General features: G+C 65.6%; 1 protein-coding gene across 1 annotated transcript in view; it reads left to right on the forward strand.

Annotated features, from left to right (window-relative positions):
- Positions 1 to 1,093: 1,093 nt before the first annotated feature.
- Positions 1,094 to 20,103, forward strand: part of UNC13A (unc-13 homolog A) — a 38,686-nt gene continuing 19,676 nt past the window's right edge. The window contains exons 1-18 of the mRNA XM_063357874.1: positions 1,094 to 1,141; positions 7,127 to 7,156; positions 7,581 to 7,680; positions 7,922 to 8,039; positions 8,260 to 8,383; positions 8,545 to 8,618; positions 8,712 to 8,766; positions 9,562 to 9,597; positions 10,174 to 10,381; positions 10,918 to 11,043; positions 12,483 to 13,112; positions 14,876 to 14,969; positions 16,067 to 16,116; positions 16,848 to 16,926; positions 18,548 to 18,619; positions 18,938 to 19,157; positions 19,415 to 19,642; positions 19,878 to 20,019. Of these exons, the coding sequence (XP_063213944.1) occupies positions 1,120 to 1,141; positions 7,127 to 7,156; positions 7,581 to 7,680; positions 7,922 to 8,039; positions 8,260 to 8,383; positions 8,545 to 8,618; positions 8,712 to 8,766; positions 9,562 to 9,597; positions 10,174 to 10,381; positions 10,918 to 11,043; positions 12,483 to 13,112; positions 14,876 to 14,969; positions 16,067 to 16,116; positions 16,848 to 16,926; positions 18,548 to 18,619; positions 18,938 to 19,157; positions 19,415 to 19,642; positions 19,878 to 20,019 (2,408 nt within the window). The 5' untranslated portion in view covers positions 1,094 to 1,119. The remainder of the gene's footprint in view (positions 1,142 to 7,126; positions 7,157 to 7,580; positions 7,681 to 7,921; positions 8,040 to 8,259; positions 8,384 to 8,544; positions 8,619 to 8,711; positions 8,767 to 9,561; positions 9,598 to 10,173; positions 10,382 to 10,917; positions 11,044 to 12,482; positions 13,113 to 14,875; positions 14,970 to 16,066; positions 16,117 to 16,847; positions 16,927 to 18,547; positions 18,620 to 18,937; positions 19,158 to 19,414; positions 19,643 to 19,877; positions 20,020 to 20,103) is intronic.

Raw genomic sequence — 20,103 nt, forward strand, 5'->3', positions numbered from 1 at the left:
CTCAGTTTCCCTTGGTATCTTTTTGTCCCCTGGCGTCCCTGACCCCCACCTTTTGCTGGAAGAGGGGACGATCCCTGGAAGCGCCACCCTTGCTTACGCTACAGAGGCACTGGGAGTAGGAGGATGGAAGAGTGAGTCCCTCACCTGGCTCCACAGCGCAAAGGGAAGCGGATGGGGACAGGCTCAGGACGAAACCACGTCCCCAGCTGGTGGGGTTGGGGGTTTTCTTTAACCCCCCGCTGGGCGGGATCCCTCCCGGGAGCGTCAGCGTCTGGAGCCGGGGTGCTGGTCCCTCCCTGGGACCGTGGCAGCTTCTCCAGCCCCTGGATCACTGTGCCTGGATCTGAGCATCGGTTTGGGATGGGACATTTTGGGGGTGGAGAGGATAGAGGGGACCCTTTTGGGGAGGGACGACGACAGTTTATCCCCACGCGCTCAGACCCATCTCTGAAGGGGGCACAGCACGGTACACTGCTGCCTCCTGCCCCCCAGGGGCTGTGAGCCCCTCCTGGGATGGGGCAAACGCTGCCCCCCGAAATCATCCCCCCCTTCTGGGGGTGTCCAGGCCCTCCCAGGGCTGTCAGGACAGAGTCCCCCCCAGGCCTACCCAAGCCAGACAACCCCACCCCACCCCCCCGGCGCAATGTGGGCAGATCCGTCCCCCCCCCGAAGCGATGGAGGTAGGACACCCCCCACATTGAGGGGCAGCACCGCCCCCCCGTCCTTGCCCCGGGCAATGCGGCCTTGCCCCCCCCGCCCCCCCCGGAGGCCGTACAGCAGGACCCCCTCGGAGTCCATACATTCAGGATAACCCCCCCGGGGCTGCACAGAACCGGGCTTTCCCCCCCCCCCCCACGCCGCTCCCCTAAACCCGCCTCTCCCTCCCCATCCCTGGGTGCGGTTTTTTGGGGGGGCGGGGGACGGGGGGGGGGGCGGCTCCTTTAAGGCGGGGGCGGCGGGGCTGACGTCAGGAGCTGTCCCCGGTGCTGAAGCAAGATGGCCGCCCGCTAGTCAACCGGGGCGGCGGCGGCGGCGGCGGCGAGCGCCCCCCCCCCCCCCCCGCCCCTTCCCCGACCCCCCCCTCCCGCGCCCCTCGGCACCGGAGCCGCCACCGGGACCATGTCGCTGCTCTGCGTCGGAGGTACCGGGAGTGGGGTGGGGGATAAAAAAAGGGGAGGGGGGGGGGCGTTGGGCCAGCCCCGGGCGCTCCGCTGCCTGCCGGGGGGGTGGTGGGGGGGCGTTCGCCCCCCCACCACCCCCCCGGCAGGCAGCGGAGGGCCCGGGGCTGGCGGGGGAGGGTCGTGAGAACGGCTCCATTCACAAAAAAAAAAAAACCCCACCACCCAGCGCGTGGATTTATGAATGAACCGGCGGGGGCGCGCGCGCGGCGCCGGCCGCGGGAGTCGGGGTTGGGGGGGGTGAAGAAGCGAGGGTGGGGGTGGGCGCGCCCCCCCGCCCCCCCCCCAGCTAACCGGCTTCCCCCTCACCCCCCCACCCCCCCAGCCTCTCACTTCCAGCCCTCTCCGCCTTCCCGCTCCCCCCCCGCCCAGTATCTCTCACCACCCCCCCCCCCAAACGCAGACCCCCACGTGCTCCCCCGCCCCGAAACACCCCCCCGCCATAGCTCCCCAAATCCCCCCGCACCCCAAGCTCCCACCCCCCCAACCCCATCCGCGGACACAGCCCCCTGAATTCCCAAACACCCCCCACCCCCAGACACACCCCAGACGTTCCCCCCAACGCCCCCACCTACTCCCGTACCCCCTATTCCTCCCCCCCCCAAGCACCCCCCCCAAGCATCATCTATCCCCAAGCCCCTCCACATTCCCCCCGAAAAAAAACCCCATATAGCCCCAAATCCTCCTATCTTTCTCCACCCCCCCCAAACACAGACCCCCACGTGACCCCCCCGAAACACCCCCACCCCCATCGCTCCCCAAATCCCCCTGCACCCCAATTCCCCTCCCCCCCCCGCCGGGCACAGCCCCCTGAATTCCCAAACACACACCCCCCCCAAACCTGCCCCAGACGTTCCCCCCAATGCCCCCCATCTACTCCCGTACCCCCGATCCCCCCCCCAAACACCCCCCCAGCATCATCTATCCCCAAGCCCCTCCACATTCCCCCCCAAATCCCCCTATCTTCCCCACCCCCCTCAACGTGCCCACCCTCCCCAACACCCCCATCCCAACCATCGCTCCCCAAATCCCCCCACACCCCATGCCCCCCCCCGCAGACACAGCTCCCTGCATTCCCCAAACAGCCCCCACCCCCAAACCTGCCCCAGATGTTCCCCCCAGCGCCCCCATCTACTCCCGTACCCCCGATTCCCCCCCCAGGCACCCCCCCAAGCATCATCTATCCCCAAGCCCCTCCACATTCCCCCCCCCCAAACCCCCATACACCCCCAAATCCCCCCCTCTTTCCCCACCCCCCTGCAAATCCCTAAATACCCCCCGAAATTACACACCCAGCCCCAATTCCCTCCCCCTGCCACCGCCCGGGCCCCTATGCCCCTGCAGGCATTGCCCCACCTCAGGGATGGTGATGCTGGGGGGGGGGGGGGTCAACGTGGTGGTTTGGTGCTGGTGGGGGCCCGGTTAGGGGTGCTGGTCCCCCCATACTGGAAGAAATTGGGGGGAGCACCCAAGGAGGGGATCCCCACCCCCCAGCGTGCTGAGACCTGCCCAGCTCAGTGCGCAGATGAATCCTGCAGTGTGGGGCTCGACCTCACTGGTGGTTACTCAATCGCGGGGGGGGGGGGGGGCTCTTTCCCCCCTCCCCAGGCCCTGCGGCACCTGGGTGGGGAGGGGGTGGCACCTGTGGGTGCTGGGGGTGGCGGGACGGGGTGGCAGAGTGGTGGCTGGGGACAAGGTGGGGGCACAGGGCGTCTGGGATTCCCCCACCTGGGGGAAATCAGGAGGAAAACGGGGGCTCCCCCGCTGCCGTGACCCCTCCCGCCCCCCCGCTCCATCCTCGTCCCTGAGGTGCTGTCACAGCCCTCTCTCCGGTGGCAGTGTCCCCCAGCAGCTGGCCCCACATTTGGGTTCCCCCCCCACCCCGTGCCAGGGGGAGGCCTGCGCTTTTACTCCCGTTTCGGGGACTGTCACGCGCGGTGACACCCTCAGTGAAGCCGGGGGCGGACGGTGAGAAACAGCTCCCGGGTTCCCCCCGCCGCCCCGTCACTGCTCGCTGGGGGCAGCTATTTTTGGCACCCTATTTTTGGGGTCGCGGGGGTGGAGGTGCCACCCCAGAGCCTCCCTCAGAGGGGCCGGGGCCACCCGCAGCCCCCAAGGGCTTCGTGCCCGGGGGGGGGGGGACGGGACACGCAGCTGGGTGAGGGCACTGGAGCGGCCCTGGGAGGTGTGGGGTGAGTGGGGACAGGGGAGCGTGGAGCCGGGGGGGGGGGCGGTCTGAAGTGGTGCCAGGCAGACGGACAGATGGACGGGCGGGCGGATGGGCATCCGGAGGGACAGATGGAGAGACGGCTGGACAGATGGAGGGAGGGGCGGGGAGACGGGAGCAGGTAGACAGAAGGGTGGGTGGGTGGGTGGGTGGACAGACAGAGGGGTGGATGGACCGAGGGAGAGGGTGGACGGATGGACGGATGGACGGATGGACGGATGGATGAGTAGGTGCGTGGATGGGCAGAGGGGTGGATGAACAGAGGGAGAGGATGGATGGAAGGATGGATGGAAGGATGGATGGATGGATGGATGGATGGATGGATGGATGGATGGATGGAGGGATGGATGGAGGGGTGGATGGAGGGGTGGATGGACAGAGGGAGAGGGTGGACAGACAGACAGACAGATGGATGGACGGATGGATAGATGGATAGACGGACAGATGAGTAGGTGCGTGGGTGGGCAGAGGGGTGGATGAACAGAGGGAGAGGATGGATGGATGGATGGAGGGGTGGACGGAGAGAGGGAGAGGGTGGGTGGATGGATGGATGGATGGATGGATGGATGGATGGATGGGTGGATGGACAGAGGGAGAGGATGGATGGAAGGATGGATGGATGAGTGGGTGGGTGGATGGGTGGATGGATGGAGGGAGGGAGGGGTGGATGGACGGACGGACGGTCGGATGGATGGATGGATGGACGGGTGGAGGGGTGGATGGACAGAAGGAGAGGATGGATGGATGGATGGATGGATGGATGGATGGATGGATGGAGGGGTGGATGGAGGGAGGGAGGGGTGGAGGGGTGGATGGACAGAAGGAGAGGATGGATGGATGGATGAATGGATGGATGGATGGATGGACGGCCGGCCGGCCGGCCGGCCAGATGAGTAGGTGCATGGATGGGCAGAGGGGTGGATGAACAGAGGGAGAGGGTGGGTGGATGGATGGATGGATGGATGGATGGATGGGTGGATGGATGGATGGATGGATGGAGGGGTGGATGGACAGAGGGAGAGGATGAATGGACGGATGGATGGATGAGTGGGTGGGTGGATGGATGGATGGATGGAGGGAGGGAGGGGGTGGATGGAGAGGCAAGTGACTGGGTGGTTGGTCAAAGGATGGACGGATGGAGAGATGGCTGGACGGCGGGATGGGTGGATGGACAGGAAGGTCAATGGATGGACGGACAGAGGGGTGGGTGGGTGGACAGACAGAGGGGTGGACCGACAGAGGGTTGGCTGGAGGGACAGAGGGGTGGACAGACAGACAGGCCTGTTGCAGGATGCCTACAGCCCAGCCTGGTTTTTACGCCGCTGTCAGTCCGATCCCCGCCAGCCGCGTCCTGCCTCAGTTTCCCCCAACTGGCCAACACCCCCCCCCCCGAGCAGAGGCTGGTTACCCCAGCACCACCTTGGGGCTTCCAGCCTGTTGGGGGGGGTACTCAGCTCCCATGGGGGTCCCGCTGTCCCCAGTCTGGGGGCTCAGGTTGAATTTAGCCCCAGGGTGGCACCCTGGGCCCCGCCACCCCTGCGCCAGCTTTGGGGACCCGTTGGCGGGCGGGAGGGTGGCACAGCCTGCTCGGGGCCCTCAGCCGCAGATGGTGGCAGCAGGACTTCTCCTCGGCAGTAGATGACAGCCAGGAGAGCCACGTGTTCCCTGGGTAATTGTTTGTTCCTGTCAGCTCGGGTATTTTTGGAACTTTTCCTTCCTCTGCTCTCCCGTTTCGGAGGCAGCGGCTGGCGGAGGGTGGTTGGTCCCGACGGGTGCGTCGGGGTCCGGGGTCAGGGTGGGCGCCCACGCCGGGGGTCCCTGTGCAGCTCCGAGCACACGCCACGGACCAGTCCCCGTACCAAAGACTGTATTATAATATAATAATAATAATAACAATATATTATATATAATATATATCCCTGTGCAGCTCCGAGCACACGCCACGGACAGGTCCCGGTACCAAAGACTGTATTATAATATAATAATAGGAATTTATTCTATGTAATGTATAAAATAATACATTACATAGACTATAATATATATAAAAATAGATATAGCGAAATATTACTACACACAGTGATGCCAGCCATCCCCACCAGTCCCCCGGACCTCCCAACCCGGTGACGCCGGGGGATCTTTGGGATCCCGGAGCTTCAGGCCTGGCCTCGAACCAACCCCCAGGCACGAACCCCCCCCACCCCCGCCATCGCTGAGTGAAGCAGCTCCTGGAGTCCTGTGATTCCCCGGAAACACGGCCGCCGGTGACGCGGCTGGCGACCTTCCTTCGAGCAAAGTCACTGCAAAGAGCCGCCACACGCCTGACCCTCTCGGTGGCGGAGGGCGGCCGAGCCGGAGGATCCCCAGTTATTCTGAGGGGTGTTGCTGAGGCTGAGCCAACGATTCCCCCCCCCCGCCTCAGTTTCCCCAGAGGCACCCCAGGGCCAGGCGGGGACTGTTCGTGGCCTGTTGCCTCCTCTGAATCCCGCCGGGCACGTGGAGGCGGCGGCAGCCCCCGCGGCCCCCTCCGGCGCTGGCGGCGGGCGATAAGCGGCTGGCGAGCGGCACGTCTCTGAAATCAAATTACCTTTGATATCGCCAGGGCTATTTTCATCCCTCCTCGGTCACGTTGGTCCTCCACCCGCTGGCGCCCGCGTCATTTAACCATTCTCCGGGTGCTGTGTCATTCCCTCCCCGCCTGCTCCCCTCCTGTGAGCCTCGAGGACGCCCCTCGCCCCCCTCGCCCCCCCTGGCATCGCCAGCGTGGGTACCCGGCTCTGCCCAGCTGCCTGTTTTGCCCCCCCGCATTGAGGGCAAAAGCTGGGTACCAACCCCCCCCCCAGCACTGGTGTAAAACTCGGGGGGCGGGGGGGACCAGCTGGAATTGGGGGGGGGTTTGTTCCCGTGGTGCTGGGCAGGATCTGACCCAGATGCACCCCCCTCCCCCCCCTCCCCAAGTCGTTCGGTTGGGAGGGGTCCCCGCTGGGCAGGGTGGGAACCGGCCCCTGGGTGCCCCCGGGAGGGGGACAGGGCTGCGGTGTGGGGACAGGCATTCCGGGGCTCCCCGCTGCAGCGGAGTTGGGGGGCAGGATCTCCACCACCCCCCGGGGCTGCTGTGGGATGCGGGGTGGGGGGGTGGGGGTGTGTGTGGGGGGGTGGGTTACAGCCCACCCCGGGTTTCCTGCACCAAATCCGGGTCAGACGTTTGGGAGATACTGAGAGCCTTAACCCTGGGCTCTGCCCCACGGCGGGCACGGGAGCGGGGGGAGGTTCCCCAGACCCCCCCCTCTCCCCCCCCGGGGTGTGTATGGTAACGTCATCTCTTTCCCCAAATGGATCCGGATTCAGAAGCCGGGGGGGGGGGGGTTAAACACCCCCTCAACAGGTGAAGGCTGGTCATTCGGGGCTGCAAGGAGATGTTTCAAGTTGTGGCAGGTTTTTTTTTTGGGGGGGGGGACACTTTGTCCCCTCCAATGCCCACCTCCAGCTCACGCCTCTTCCCCCCTCCCTCGTGCCTGGCACTGGGGACTCCTGATTTACACCAGCAGGAGGGATCCTGCTGCTTCCCCCACCTTGCAGCTGGGGACTGGGGGGGGGGTGGGGGGTGGGGCCAGGCCTGGGGTCCCCCCACCCCCTTGGCACCCTGCTGGGGGTCCCCAGCGCCCCCCCCCCAGGGCTCTCAGACTGAATCTCTTCCCTCTTCCCTCCCTGTCTGTCCCCACAGTTAAAAAGGCCAAATTCGACGGGCCCCAAGGTAAGTGGCCCCCACCTGCCTGCCCACCCTGGGTGGGGGGGCGGGGGGGGGCCAGGGCGAGGGGGTCTTGGACTGGTTGGATGTGGCAGGGTCAGAGGAGGGGCTGGGGGGTGGCAAGGGGACCAGCTCAGCCTCAGCTTTGGGGGAAACATTTGGGAAGTGTGTGTGTGTGTGGGGGGGGCACACACAGGGATGGGGGTGCCCTGGACAGGGTTGGGGGGGGGCTCACAGCCAAACCACCCCTGGCAGTTGTAGGGTCCATCCTGCCCGGCTGGCTGGGGTTGGGGTGCTGAGGGCATTGTGGGGGGGGACGGACCCCATGGGAGGTTGGCAGCGGGGGGTGGGGGCATGCCTGGGGTTGGGAGGGGCGGGGGGGGTGGGGGAGGGCACTGGGGGCCACTTCACCCTCCGCTTGCTCCCACAGAGAAGTTTAACACCTACGTGACACTGAAGGTGCAAAATGTCAAGAGCACAACCATCGCGGTGCGGGGCAACCTGCCCTCCTGGGAGCAGGACTTCATGTTGTGAGTGTCGGGGGTCCACCCTGGGGCTGTCCCCCCCCCCCTCGCCAGCCCCACTGCTCCCCGTCACCCTCCCATCAGGGGGAGGTCCCCCAGTGCCGCTGCTCCCCCTCACCCCAGCCCTGGGCGGGGGGGGGGGCTCACCCGAGTCCCGGGGCCGAGGGGGCAGGCGGAGGTTGGGGTGGCCCCAGGGGGGCTGCTGGGGAGGACGGGTGGGTGACCTGACGCCTCTCCCCTTCCCCAGCGAGATCAACCGGCTCGACCTGGGCCTGACGGTGGAGGTGTGGAACAAGGGGCTCATCTGGGACACCATGGTGGGGACGGTGTGGATCCCCCTCCGGACCATCCGGCAGTCCAATGAGGTAGGGAGCCAGGCACATCCACCCCCCCACCCCCCCGCTGGACCCTAAGGGACATGTTGCCACCCCTTCGGCTGCCCTTCGCTGGTTGCGGGGGGGGACGGCCATCCTTCGCTGTCCTTCTTCATCCCTGCTTGGGGCCGGACCCCGCGTGCGTGGGGTTGTGGGGGAAGGGGGGGGGGGGTCGCTGGCAGCTCTCCTCACCCCCATTTCCACCCCACAGGAGGGCCCTGGGGAATGGCTCACGCTCGACTCCCAGGTCATCATGACCGACAACGAGATTTCGGGCACCAAGGACCCCACTTTCCACCGTATCCTCCTCGACACCCGCTTCGAGCTGCCGCTGGGTGGGTACCGTCCCCAGGCACCCCAGGACCCTTCCTTGCTCCCAGCCCCAGGGATGCTCGGGGCTGGGGCCGGACATCTGATCCTGTAGCCCCAAAAGCTGGGGGGCTGTTCTGGGGGGGGGGGGCAGTCTGGGAACCCATCGGGGTCTTTCCCCTTGCAGATATCCCCGAGGAGGAGGCCAGGTATTGGGCCAAGAAGCTGGAGCAGCTCAATGCCATGCGGGACCAGGACGATGTAAGCGGGCGCAGAGCCAGGCTCGGGGCGAGGGCCGGGCAGGGCGCAGCGGGGCTGGGAGCGGGGAGCCCTCACCGTCCCCTCTCTCCCCAGTACGCCTTCCAGGAGGAGCAGGAAAAGCCTCTGCCTGTCCACAGCTCCCAGTGCTGTAAGTGCATCCCTGTCCCTGTCCCGTCGCGGGACATCCCCCCCCCCACCCCGCCACTGCCCCGTCCCCCCCCTGCTCCCTGCCCTGGGGATGTGCAGGAGGGGGGGTCCGTGCCTGCCTTGGGGTGCTGGACCCCAACCCAAGTGGGGCTCCACCTCACCCCACACCCTCTCCCCATCCCCATTCCCATCCTTCCTCCCATGTCTGCCAGTATTTCTTTGCTGTCTCCCTGCCCCATAGCGCATGAGCCCTCCCGTGGGGCTGACAGAGGGGGGGCATGGCAACAGGGCTGGTAAGGAGAGTCCCCAGCGAGCCTGGGCAAGGGACAGCAAGGCTGGCGAGGGGGGGACACTGGCAGAGGGGTCTGGGGGATTTGGGGTGGCAGCTCGGTTTGCCCCAACCCGTGCCTCAGTTTCCCCTTCTGTAATCACGCTGGGGCCATGCACAGCCTGGCACTGTCCCCTGTGCGGTTCAGTGCCACCGTGCCTAGCCATAGCGCTGTCCCCAGCCCGGGTTGGTGCCACCAGGCCCAGGCCCAGGCACTGTCCCCAGCGCACTTCAGTGCCACCGTGCCCATCCCCGTCCCGTCTCAGTCTCTATCCCCAGCACGGCTCGGTGCCAATGTGCCCCATCCTGGGTGCTGTCCCCAGCCCAGCTTGGGGCACTGTCCCCAGCCCCGCTTGGTGCCACCATGCCTGGGAGATGCTGGTTCCTCCCAGGCAGCTCCTGCTGCTGCCCTGGAGCTGCCTCCATCCTTATTGTCTCTGCGCCTTTTTATTTTATTTTTTTTTGTAGGCAACTGGAATTATTTTGGCTGGGGAGAACAGCAGAGTAAGTACCCTGTCCCCTCCTCTCCTCCCAGCCTGGCGGTCCCCAGGACACCCCCCTTTGCCATGCCATAGCCTGGCCCAGAACTCAGGGGCCCGGAGCTCAGGTCCAGCCTGCGGCCTCGCGCTGTGGTTCTGTGCTGGGTGAGGACGGAGGCCCCGAGTGCCCTGTCCAGGGCAGGGCTGTCCCCACAGGCTGGCGGGGACACGGCACCGTGAGGCTCTGTGCCCTCAGGGTGCCCTGGTGACAGTGAACAGCTCAGGCTTTGCCGCAGTGGCTGGACATTGGTGGGGCAGAGGGAAGGTCCCCGCACCCTGTTGTCCTCTTCCCCCCTTCTGTACATCCCATTTCCCCCCTCCGCCCTCCCCTCGTCCCCCAAAACCCCTCTCTGCAGAGGGAACATGTGCAGTTTGTCCCTCACCCCTTCCTGCGTCCCTCTCCCCAGTGTGGTCCTACAGCGCTGGGGACACGGTGGTGGCGGTAGCGGGGGCTGTGCTGGGTGCGGGACGGATTTGGGGCATCCCTGGCCGTGAGAGCCGTGGGGCCATCCCCTTTCCCACTCCCTGCGTCCCCTTGCAGACGATGACCCCGACAGCACGGTGGATGACCGGGACAGCGATTACCGCAGTGAGACCAGCAACAGCATCCCGCCGCCGTACTACACCACCTCCCAGCCCAACGCCTCCGTCCACCAGTACCCCATGAGGCACCAGCAGCAGAGCTCCCGCGACTCCTACACCGACTCCATGCAGAGCTACGAGGACTACTCAGACCAGCGTCCCATCAGGTAGCGTCGGCGCAGCCAGCTCCCCCCCCGGGGACCTGCTCTCTCAATCCTCCCCCACAGGTGGCAGAGGCCAGCGGGGCCCCAGGGTGACGCCAGGGATGGCACCCCCAGGGCGGTGGGTGACGGAGGGAAGGATGGTGAGGCGAGGAAGAGGGGGATGGTGCCAGCCCCAAGCCTTTCCTTCTCACTGGAAAGTTTTCAAGCTCTTTTGGGTCACTGCCCTCTGTCCTCACTGGGCTTCGGGACCCTGCAAGCCCCGGCTGTCCTTGCTGGGAGCCGAGTGTGTGACCTGGTTTGGGACAGAGAGGTGGCCGTAGGCAGAGCCGCAGGCAGGGACACCTGCCCGGCACTTTGTCCCCACGGTCGCAGCGCAGTTCGGTTCCTCGCCAGCATCCAGCCCAAGGTGCCAGCCCCATCCCCCAGGATGGAGCCGACCGACCGACGTCCCCACGGCGGCAGGGGATGCCGGGGCGCGGTGGATGGCGGCGGCGTGGCACCTGGGACCTCGCTGATCATCTTCCTCTCCTCCCCGGCAGACGCTATGGTAGCGTAGACTCTGCCGCAAACGGACGCAGCGACGCTGAGTCCGCTTCCGAGTCGAGCAGGCGGACCAGCCGCCAGCCTTCCCTTGAGAGCAGGCGGTCCCTAGACCTATCGGATAGGTGGGTCGCTACCGCGTCGTGTGCCGTGTGCCGTCGCAGAGTGCTGTGGTCGGTCCTTGCAGCCGTGGTGAGGCCAACACCAGTCCCGGCAAAGGCGGCCCCGTGCCGCCGCGGGGTCCCCCTCTCCCCGCCCCGGACCGCCTTGCAGAGGAGCAGCGTTGGGATGCTCCAGGCGTCTCTTGACCCCGTGGCTTCCCCTTCTTGCTGCTGCCGCCCCGGCTCATGGGGGGCGATGCCCCAGCACCCCGGTCCCGCTCGCCGGCACAGCGACCGGTTGGCAGCGCTGCTGCCTGTTCCCCCGTCAGGCCAGCAGGTATGGGAGCTGGGGCCTGGGGGACTCAAATGCCACCCTCCGTTTCTGGTCACCTCCCAGGGAGCACCTGGCCGGGCCAAAGCCTCATGCAGTGATTTGATTTGGGACCCTCGCGATGTGCCGGGGGCCCCTCTCCCAGCTCTGGCCAGGATCAGGCCGGGGAGGTGAGGGGTGTCCAGGCATGAGCCGTGTCTCCTGCACCCCTGTGCCCCAAGACCCCCTTCCCAAGGCACCTGGATGATGCCAGTACTCCTCCCTGCCGGGACCAGCCTGGGTGTCCCCAGCACCCTCCTCCCTGCGGTGTCCCCTGTCCTCCCGCCGCCTGGCCCGGCCGCTCTGGGCCCAGGGCTTTGCCCATCCCGTCCCCTCGTCCCCTTCCCCCTTGCCCACCCCTGAGCCCCGGCTGCCGGTGCTGGAGACGTGGTGTCGGCCTCTTCCTAGGCATGTCCCTGTCCTGTCTGCATGTTTGCTTATGTGACCCTCTCCCCACGGAGCCCTGCGGCTGCCCCCCGTCCCCGGCAGCCTCCTGGGACGCAGGGACCCCCCCTCTGTGCCGCCGCTTCCCCCAGGGGCAGGCGGCTGCGGGAAGGGGGTGCTGGAAGGGCCGGGGGCCAGCGGGGCAGACGGGGCGGTGGGGTCTGGCCTGGCAGGAGGAGTGACGAGGGGACCCCCGGGTAGGGATGCTGTGGTGAAGGGGAGCGATGGGGTTGAGGGGTCGTCCTTGGAGAGGGGGTGCCCGGAAGATCTCAAGGGAGCGCTGGGATGTCAGGGCAGAGGTTGGGCGCCGGATCTGCGGGCCGGGGGCAGGACGGGGTGTCCGGCAGGAGCAGGGTCTGGCTGGGGGGGGGCTGCCACCCCTGGCAGGGGTGAGCTGAGGGGACAGGCGCCGTCCCGTGTCCCCACGCTCGGCCCAGGCACACGCAGGAAGGTCAGACCCCTGAGAGTGCTATTCCCAGCCCACGCAGTCTCCCGGGTCCGTGCCTTCGGCTCCCACGACGCGGAGCCCGGCGCTCACCTAGGGCTGTGTCCCGGGGGACCCCGGGCTCTGGCTGGGGTGACACGGGGCAGGCCAGGCCGCGGCGTGGACCCACGGGAACCCTGTCCTTGTCTCCCCTCGGCCCCGCAGCCCCACGGGGAGCAGCCGCTACGCCTCGTCGGCCGAGCTGAGCCAGGGCAGCTCCCAGCTGAGCGAGGACTTCGAGAACGAGAGCCTGCGGGACTCGGAGCTGGACGAACGGGACGGCGACTCCTACCACTCCTGCCACAGCTCCGTCAGCTACCGCAAGGACTCGCCTCGCTGGGAGGAGGAGGAGGAGGACGACGACGACCTCTATCTGGAGGAGGAGGAGGAAGAGGAGGAGGAAGAGTTCAATGAAGACTACAGCGAGAACGAGGAAGGCTACCCCAAGGAGGAGGAGGAGGAGGAGGAGGACCTGCAGGAGCAGGGCACCTACGAACCCCCCGAGCACGATGCCTACCCCCCGCCGCAGAAAGCCCCCGGGCAGCAGCAGCAGCAGCAGCAACAGGTCCCGCAGCAGCAGCAGCAGCAGCAGCAGCAGCAGCAACCCCAGCTGGTCCCACAGCTGAAGCCGCAGCAGCAGGAGAGGAAGGAGGAGAGGAAGGAGGAGAGGAAGGAGGAGAAGGATACCTCTGCCGCCCAGGAAACCCCAGAGGCCCCCCAGCCCCAGCGGGGAGCGGATGAAGCTCCCCTGCAAGAGGCGGCCCCTGAGCCCGAGCCCCCGAAACCGGCTGAGAGGTAGGAGGGACCTGTAGCGTCCTTGGGATGGCACTGAGCCTGGTGACACCGGGGGTGCTCTGGAGGTGGCCCGGGGCTAGCGCTGGTGCCAAGGGGCAGCGCCAAGGACCTTCTGCGGTGTCTGGGGCTTTTCCAGGTGCCTGAGGCGTCGAGGTGGGGGAAGGCCGCCTCGTGCCACCCTGGCGAGGGTCAGTCCCCTCGGGCACGCTGCTCTGGCCCGGCCACCAGCCCCACGCTGAGCAGGGGCAGAGCCCGAGGGGTTTGAGATCCTGCCAGGGCTACCGGGGGTGCAGGTTTATAACCGGGGATCCTGGGGATGGGGGAAGCGGGGGCTTGGGGCTGCGATTCCGCTCCTCTGGCTCAAGCCGTCGGCTCCCTGGATGGAGGGGGTACCCCAGCGCTTGGCACAGGCAGAGGAGGCAATTTCCTTCCTAGGAGTCAATCCTCCCTCTAGGTCACTAGGAAAAGCTCGTCCGTGGTCTCCTGTGCTGTGCAGATGAATTATTTGGTGGCCAGGTCCCTGGTACAGCACGTGAATAATTCATGTGTCGGTCCCTACCTTTTAATTATTGAACACGTCCATTTTTCCATGGTTTGGTGAGCGGCACCGCTCTGCCCAGAGGGGAAGCGTGACAGGCTTTTTCGGTCTTTTCCTTAGTTTAAATTACAGACCAGAGCTGGGGAATCTCTAATTTAAAAGGATGTGTAATCAGCTTTTTTTTTTTTTTTTTTAAAAAAAACCCAACATATTTAGGCCCAAGGGCTGGCTAGAGTCCTGGCGGAGGTGGCTTTAGTTCGTGTCTGCCTGCGGTGCCTGTTCTCCAGGCAGGGGGCTTGGGGGGGGGCCCGCGTTGGGCACTGGGGACCATGGATTAGGGCTGGGGACGCCAGGTTAGCGCTGAGGACCCCAGATTAGCGCTGAGGATCCCAGATTAGCGCTGAGGACCCTGGATTAGTGTTGGGGACCACATATTAGCGCAGGCACGGCCCCACTGGGACGGTTTGGGCAGATTCGTCTCCTGAGCTCCCCACAGCCTCACCCCAGCCTGGTTCTGGGCACCCATCCCCAGTGTCCCGTCACACCAGGCTCTCCAGGAGGCTGAGGTGTTTGGAGGATTTATTTTCTTTTCCTCCATGTCTCGATTTTGCGAGAGAGGAGGAAAAAAACCCCGCAACAACCGGCATGTCCAGGCTGGCAGGTCCTCCTGAGCTCGGAGCCACTGGGGTGTTGGGAGCTCTTAACTCCGGGAGGGCCCAGCGTGTTGGGAAGCGACCAGAGGGACGTCCTGTTGGGAAGATGAGTGTGGGGGGGGATGTTTCATCCACGTGCTTGTGTCACCGGCAGTCCCCGACCCTTTGCTGCTGGAGGGATTCCTCCACGGGGCTTGGAGCAACCTGGGCTGGTGGGAGGTGTCCCTGCCCAGGGCAGGGGGTTGGAACCGGATGGTCTTTAAGGTCCCTTCCCACCCAAACCAGTCTGTGATTCTAATGTCACTTGGGTGCCCAGGGCAGCGTGTCCCGAGGGAGGGGGAACTCCTGGCTTCTCCCCGTTGCTTTGCCTTGACTCTGCCGCCCTTTGCAGCGGGACTTGCTACCTTTTTAGAGTCCTTCCTGCTAGCAAGAGGGGTTTTTGCCATGGCCACGGTGGCTCAAGGCCCATCAGGATCCCTAAATTGCAGGCTCAGTCCTGCCCGGGGGGTGGGGGCTGACTCCCCCCTCCCCGGTGCCGTGCTGGGAGGTGAGCAAGGTGTGTGTGCTTGCAGGGAGGAGACAGAGGTGGAGGTCCAGGACCCCAAAGCACGAGCCAAAGCCAACTGGTTGAGAGCCTTCAACAAGGTCTGCATGCAGCTGCAGGAGGTGAGCAACCCCCCCCCGGCCGCCCGCCCGCCACCGAGTCCCAGCGCTGGCCACGTGCTGGGCTGGGGGCACGGCCCCTTCCCGCGCCCGGGCATCCTCCAGACACCTCCGCTCCCCGACCCCGTGGACATCCCACACCCTGAGGGCAGTGGGGACCTGGGAGGCCCCAACAGCGGTGGCCCCGCAACCCCCATTCACGCCAAGTGGGACACCCCCCCCGCCCCGCCGCGGGACAGGGAGCGCTGAGGACCTTCCCCCGGTGTGTGCTGCATGCGGTGTGCTGGTGCGAGCCCCTCCGCCCTCTCCCTTGGATTGAGTTGACAATTTTTTGTTCTGTTTTTAGACTCCATCCTCCATCTTTTCTTTTTGTTTTGGCTCTGGATTCACCCCCTGGGGCTTCGATTCCCCTCCCCACCGCTTCTCTTTTCAGTTGTCCACCACCATGGCCCTTGCGCCCGCGTCTCCCCTTCCCGCAGGGAAGGGGTGTAGCCTGCCTGCAGGTAAGCATGTCCAACGGGAACCACCCAGCGACGCGTGTGCCTTCCCCGTGTGTGTGTGTGTGTGTGTGTGCAGGGATTGCCCCATGAGGGAGGTATAATTGGCTCTTTCCTCCTTTCTCCCCCCAAAATAATCCCCTCCCTGCAAAGGGAGGTGGCCCTGCGGGACGGTCCCTGCACACACACTATCCCCGGCGTGCCCTGCCTTTTCCCCGCACGTCTTCTCCATGCGGCTGCGGGGCCGCGCAGACCTGCTGAGCCTTTCCAACGCCGCTTCTCCGGTCCCCCCAACTCGGAATATTTTTTGCACCGTGTCGCCATCCCCATCGCTTGGCCGAGTTCCTCTGCTGAACCCTGCCCACCGCTTGCCCAGCTCTTGGAGGTGTTTTACTCCCAGTGCAAGCTCTTTGCTGGAAAGAGCCCCGTCATTTTAGGAACAGGCTTTTTCTCCACCCGCCCTGTAAACCCTTTACATCCTTCCCCAGTGCCGTGGGCACCACTGGGCGCTCAGCTGCCCCCAGTGCCGGGTCCCCGGGGAGGGCTGCCATGCATGCCGGGGGCCAGCGCTTGCGTCTGTGACGGCCACCTCGTGTTTTGCAGGCCCGTGGGGACGGCGATGGAGAGGCTAAATCCCTGTGGTTCAAAGGCGGGTGAGTACATGGGGAAAACGGTGCTTTCTGCCCCCTGCCCCGGGTCTTGGGGGCTGCTCTCCCCTCCTCATTAGGATGTGATTAATGAGCTCGTCGGGGGGGTGGCGTGGGGAAACGCTGCTGAGCTGAGGGCTCAGCGGGGGGGACTACATTTTTGGGCTGGATGCCGGTCGCTCGGTGCTTTTGGAGGAGCCAGCAGAGATGCCGCCGCTCCGTGTCCCCGAGAGCCGCTGCCGATGGGGAGAGCCAGGAGGTGAGTGGGTTGGGACGGGAGCGAGCCGGGGCGGCAGCTCCCACTTCTCCCCTGCCGTCTGGGGCTCGAGTGGTGCCACGGGGAACCCTGAACCTCACGTCCCCGTCTCGCCCTCGCGGGCGGCCCTGCCGCTGACCCAGGCTCGCCTGTGGTGTCCCCGAGGGAAAAATCCCAGCTCTCCCGCCCCACGCTGCAAAGCCAAAGCTGACCAAGCCAAACGAGCTTTTTCCCTCACGCCACTAAAGAAAAACACCTTCACCTGGGGAAAATCCCAGTTTTCTGCCAGAATCCGCTTTTCCCCCCAGGTGTTAGTCCGGTGATCCCTGCCCCGGCTAGGGCGGTGGTGGGGATGGGGGTCCCACAGGGGGGGTTTGTCTGCAGTCCTCTCCGCCAAGTCCGGAGCCAACGTGGGGCAATAGCAGGGAGCCCCTTCCTGCCTCAGTTTCCCCTTCCCCGCTGACTCTCGTCTCTCTTGCAGGCCTGGTGGCGGGCTGATCATTATAGACAGCATGCCGGACATACGCAAGCGAAAACCCATCCCCCTAGTTAGCGATTTGGTGAGGTTCCTCCTAACGCCTGGCACCCAACAGCTTCTGGCTTCGCTCCCGCTGCGTCCCGCTGGACTGCGCCGTCCGCCCGCCCCGGCCAACGATGGCCGGGCGTCCGTGCCCTGCTCCCCAACCGCCTCTAACATGGCTTGTGTTTTCTCTTTTCTTTTCTCCGGCCTGGCTTGGCCGTCTCTGGCGGCAGGGGGGCGGCAGTAAGGTTTCTGCGCTGCATTAACAGCATGCCCGACATTAAGCCTGGACGCAAATCTCTCCCTCTAGTCAGCGATCTGGTGAGCGCGGTCCAAGGGGTTAAAGAGAGAGCACCCTTGGGTGCTGCTGGCCAGCCCAGCCCAGCCTCCTCCAGCCCTGCCGGCGGGGGACGCGGGGGGGGGGTGTCCCGGCCTGTTTTGGGGGTCTCCTGGCCCTGGCAGTGGGGAGCTGTGAGGGTGGCACAGCTGGGCTCTCCCCACCCGAGGGTGCTTCTCTTTAACGGAGCTCCAGGGCCCTGTCCCTACACCAAGCATCAGCCCAAGGCTGCGTCTTATCTCCCAATTTTTTTTACTGATGCTGCGTCCCCCGTCCCTTCCTGTCCCAGGTGCCGCGGGCTGCCCGCAGCGCGGGTGCTGGGCACAGGGACCGGCCGAGGGCAACGCCGGCTTTTCTGAGCCGCACAGATGCTCCTGGCCCCACCGTTGTCACACTGCGCCGCTACAGCCCAGTCCCCACGCTGGCGTCCCGTCCAGCCCCTGGGCTGTGATGCGCAGGGTCTCCCTGCTGTCACCCCCCCTGGGGACAAGCGACACCAACCTGGGAAACGGGCCGCCCTTTGCACCCAGAATTAGGTGCCCTTCGCCTCCTTCCCCCTCTCTTTACCCCTCGCCGCCTCCACTTTGTGCCCTCCCCAGGGTGCCTCCATCCCGTCCCCAACCCGCCTCTCCTCTCCCATCCCGCTGCCCCCACACCTTTGCTGCCCCCACCCCAATGCCCCCCACCCCCTCAGCCCGCTGGGGCCGCCGCTGATGCTTCTGCACTGTGTTGTGTCGGTGTCGGGGTGTGGGTGGTGATGGGGTGGGCAGAGCGTGGGGGTCGGGGGGGGGGGGCCGCTGCCTTTCCCGGCTGGGATTTGGCAAGCTGCAGCCTGAGCTGTGGCTTGGGGTGGGAAACCCCCCCAGGGACTGGCCCTGTGCTGGGTGAGGGGTTGATGTTGCCCCGATTCCCACTGGTTCTAGCAGGGAAGGGGCCAGGACTTGCTCTGCTGGGAGGTGTCTCGCACTAACGGCCTTTTATTCCCCCCGCCCTCGCCGGCCCTGGCTGCCCACAGGCAATGGTAAGTGCCCCCCACCCCGGTGTCCCCGGGGTCTCAGACACACATCGAGAGGCTCTGAACTGGGAATGCTGCGGGCTGCTGAACTGGTTCCAGTCCCACTGTGCAGCGGGGGGGTGGCTTTGCCGCGCTGGCATCACTGGGAGCTGGGCTGTCCCCGTTGCCAGCCCATGCAGCCAGTGCCCACCCCTCTCTGGGGTGGGGGGGGTCTGCCCCAGGTGTTTTACAGCCACGGGGACCCCAAATGTGTGCGGGAGGGACGCCCCGTGCTTTGCCGGATCTGGGAACTGTGTTTCTTTCCCACAGTCCCTGGTCCAGTCCAGGAAAGCGGGAATCACGTCCGCGCTGGCCTCGAGCACCTTGAACAATGAGGAGCTGGTAGGTGCTGGGGTTGACTGGGGCGGGAGGGGGGTTGGTCATGGTGGGAGGGCTGAGCCCCGGCTGGCTGGGCCAGCAACGGCGATGTGGGGGGAGGTCTGCGCCACACCAGCATCCTCCTCGGGTGATGCCAAAGCAGCCAGGATGCTACACCTGGGGATGGTGGCAGTTGTCCTCTGCCCTTCTTGTCCGCACCCGGCAGTGACATTACACATGGCCCAACACCCGTTCCTGGGGTCTCCGCACTGTGCCGCACGGCTCAGCTGCCCGTACGTTGCCTGAGCTTTTCTCCCCTTCCTCTCCTCCCTCCTTGCACAGAAAAACCATGTTTACAAGAAGACCCTGCAAGCCTTAGTGTATCCCATCTCCTGCACGACGCCCCACAACTTTGAGGTGTGGACGGCCACCACCCCCACCTACTGCTACGAGTGCGAGGGGCTGCTCTGGGGCATCGCCCGGCAGGGCATGCGCTGCGCCGAGTGCGGCGTCAAGTGTCACGAGAAGTGCCAGGACCTGCTCAACGCCGACTGCCTGCAGAGTAAGGAGCCCGTCGCCCGCAGCCTCATCCCTTCTCGCTTTGGAGAGGGAGGATGGAGCGGCCCCGGGGAGAGCTGGGCTCCTGCCTTGTGCGTGGGGGGAAGTGGTGGGCAGGGCAGACCTGTCCTGGGCAGGGTGTAGACCCCTCCAGGTTTGAATTCATTCATGCACGGTGGGTTTGGGGAGCTCTTGGCTCTCTCCTGGATGCTGCCTGTCCTCCCCCCCCGCCCCGTCTCACCCATGGCTGTCCTCTCCCAGGGGCGGCGGAGAAGAGCTCCAAGCACGGAGCAGAGGACCGGACCCAGAATATCATCATGGTGCTCAAGGACCGCATGAAAATCCGGGAGCGCAACAAGCCAGAGATATTTGAGCTGATCCAGGAGGTGTTTGGGGTCACCAAGACCACGCACACCCAGCAGATGAAGGCAGTGAAGCAGAGCGTCCTGGACGGCACCTCCAAATGGTCGGCCAAGATCAGCATCACGGGTAGGCACCGGTTGCGCCTGGCGCCACGTCCCCTCGCACAGGGGTGCCGGGTGCTCCCGTTCCCCTCCCGCCCCTCATCCTGCAAAAGGGGCTTCAGCCCCCGGGGCTCTGCCAGGGGACACGAGGTGCCCGTCGCGGGGACCTCGGTGCGGCTGTGGCACCGACTCCCCTCTCCGTTCTTTCCGCTGCGTGTCCCCTGCGGGTGCCTCCTGTGCCGTGCCGTCCTGCGCTGCAGTCGTTTGTGCCCAGGGCCTGCAAGCAAAGGATAAGACGGGTTCCAGTGACCCGTATGTCACTGTCCAGGTTGGAAAGACCAAAAAAAGGACTAAAACTATCTATGGCAATCTCAACCCCGTCTGGGAGGAGAATTTCCATTTGTAAGTTCACCCCTGGCCCCTCTGTCCCCCTTCCTGGCCACTCGTGGTCATGCTGGGTGGTGGGGAGTCAGCTGGGGACTCATC

This window comes from Chroicocephalus ridibundus, chromosome 22, assembly GCF_963924245.1.
Source record: "Chroicocephalus ridibundus chromosome 22, bChrRid1.1, whole genome shotgun sequence".
Lineage (NCBI taxonomy): Eukaryota > Metazoa > Chordata > Aves > Charadriiformes > Laridae > Chroicocephalus > Chroicocephalus ridibundus.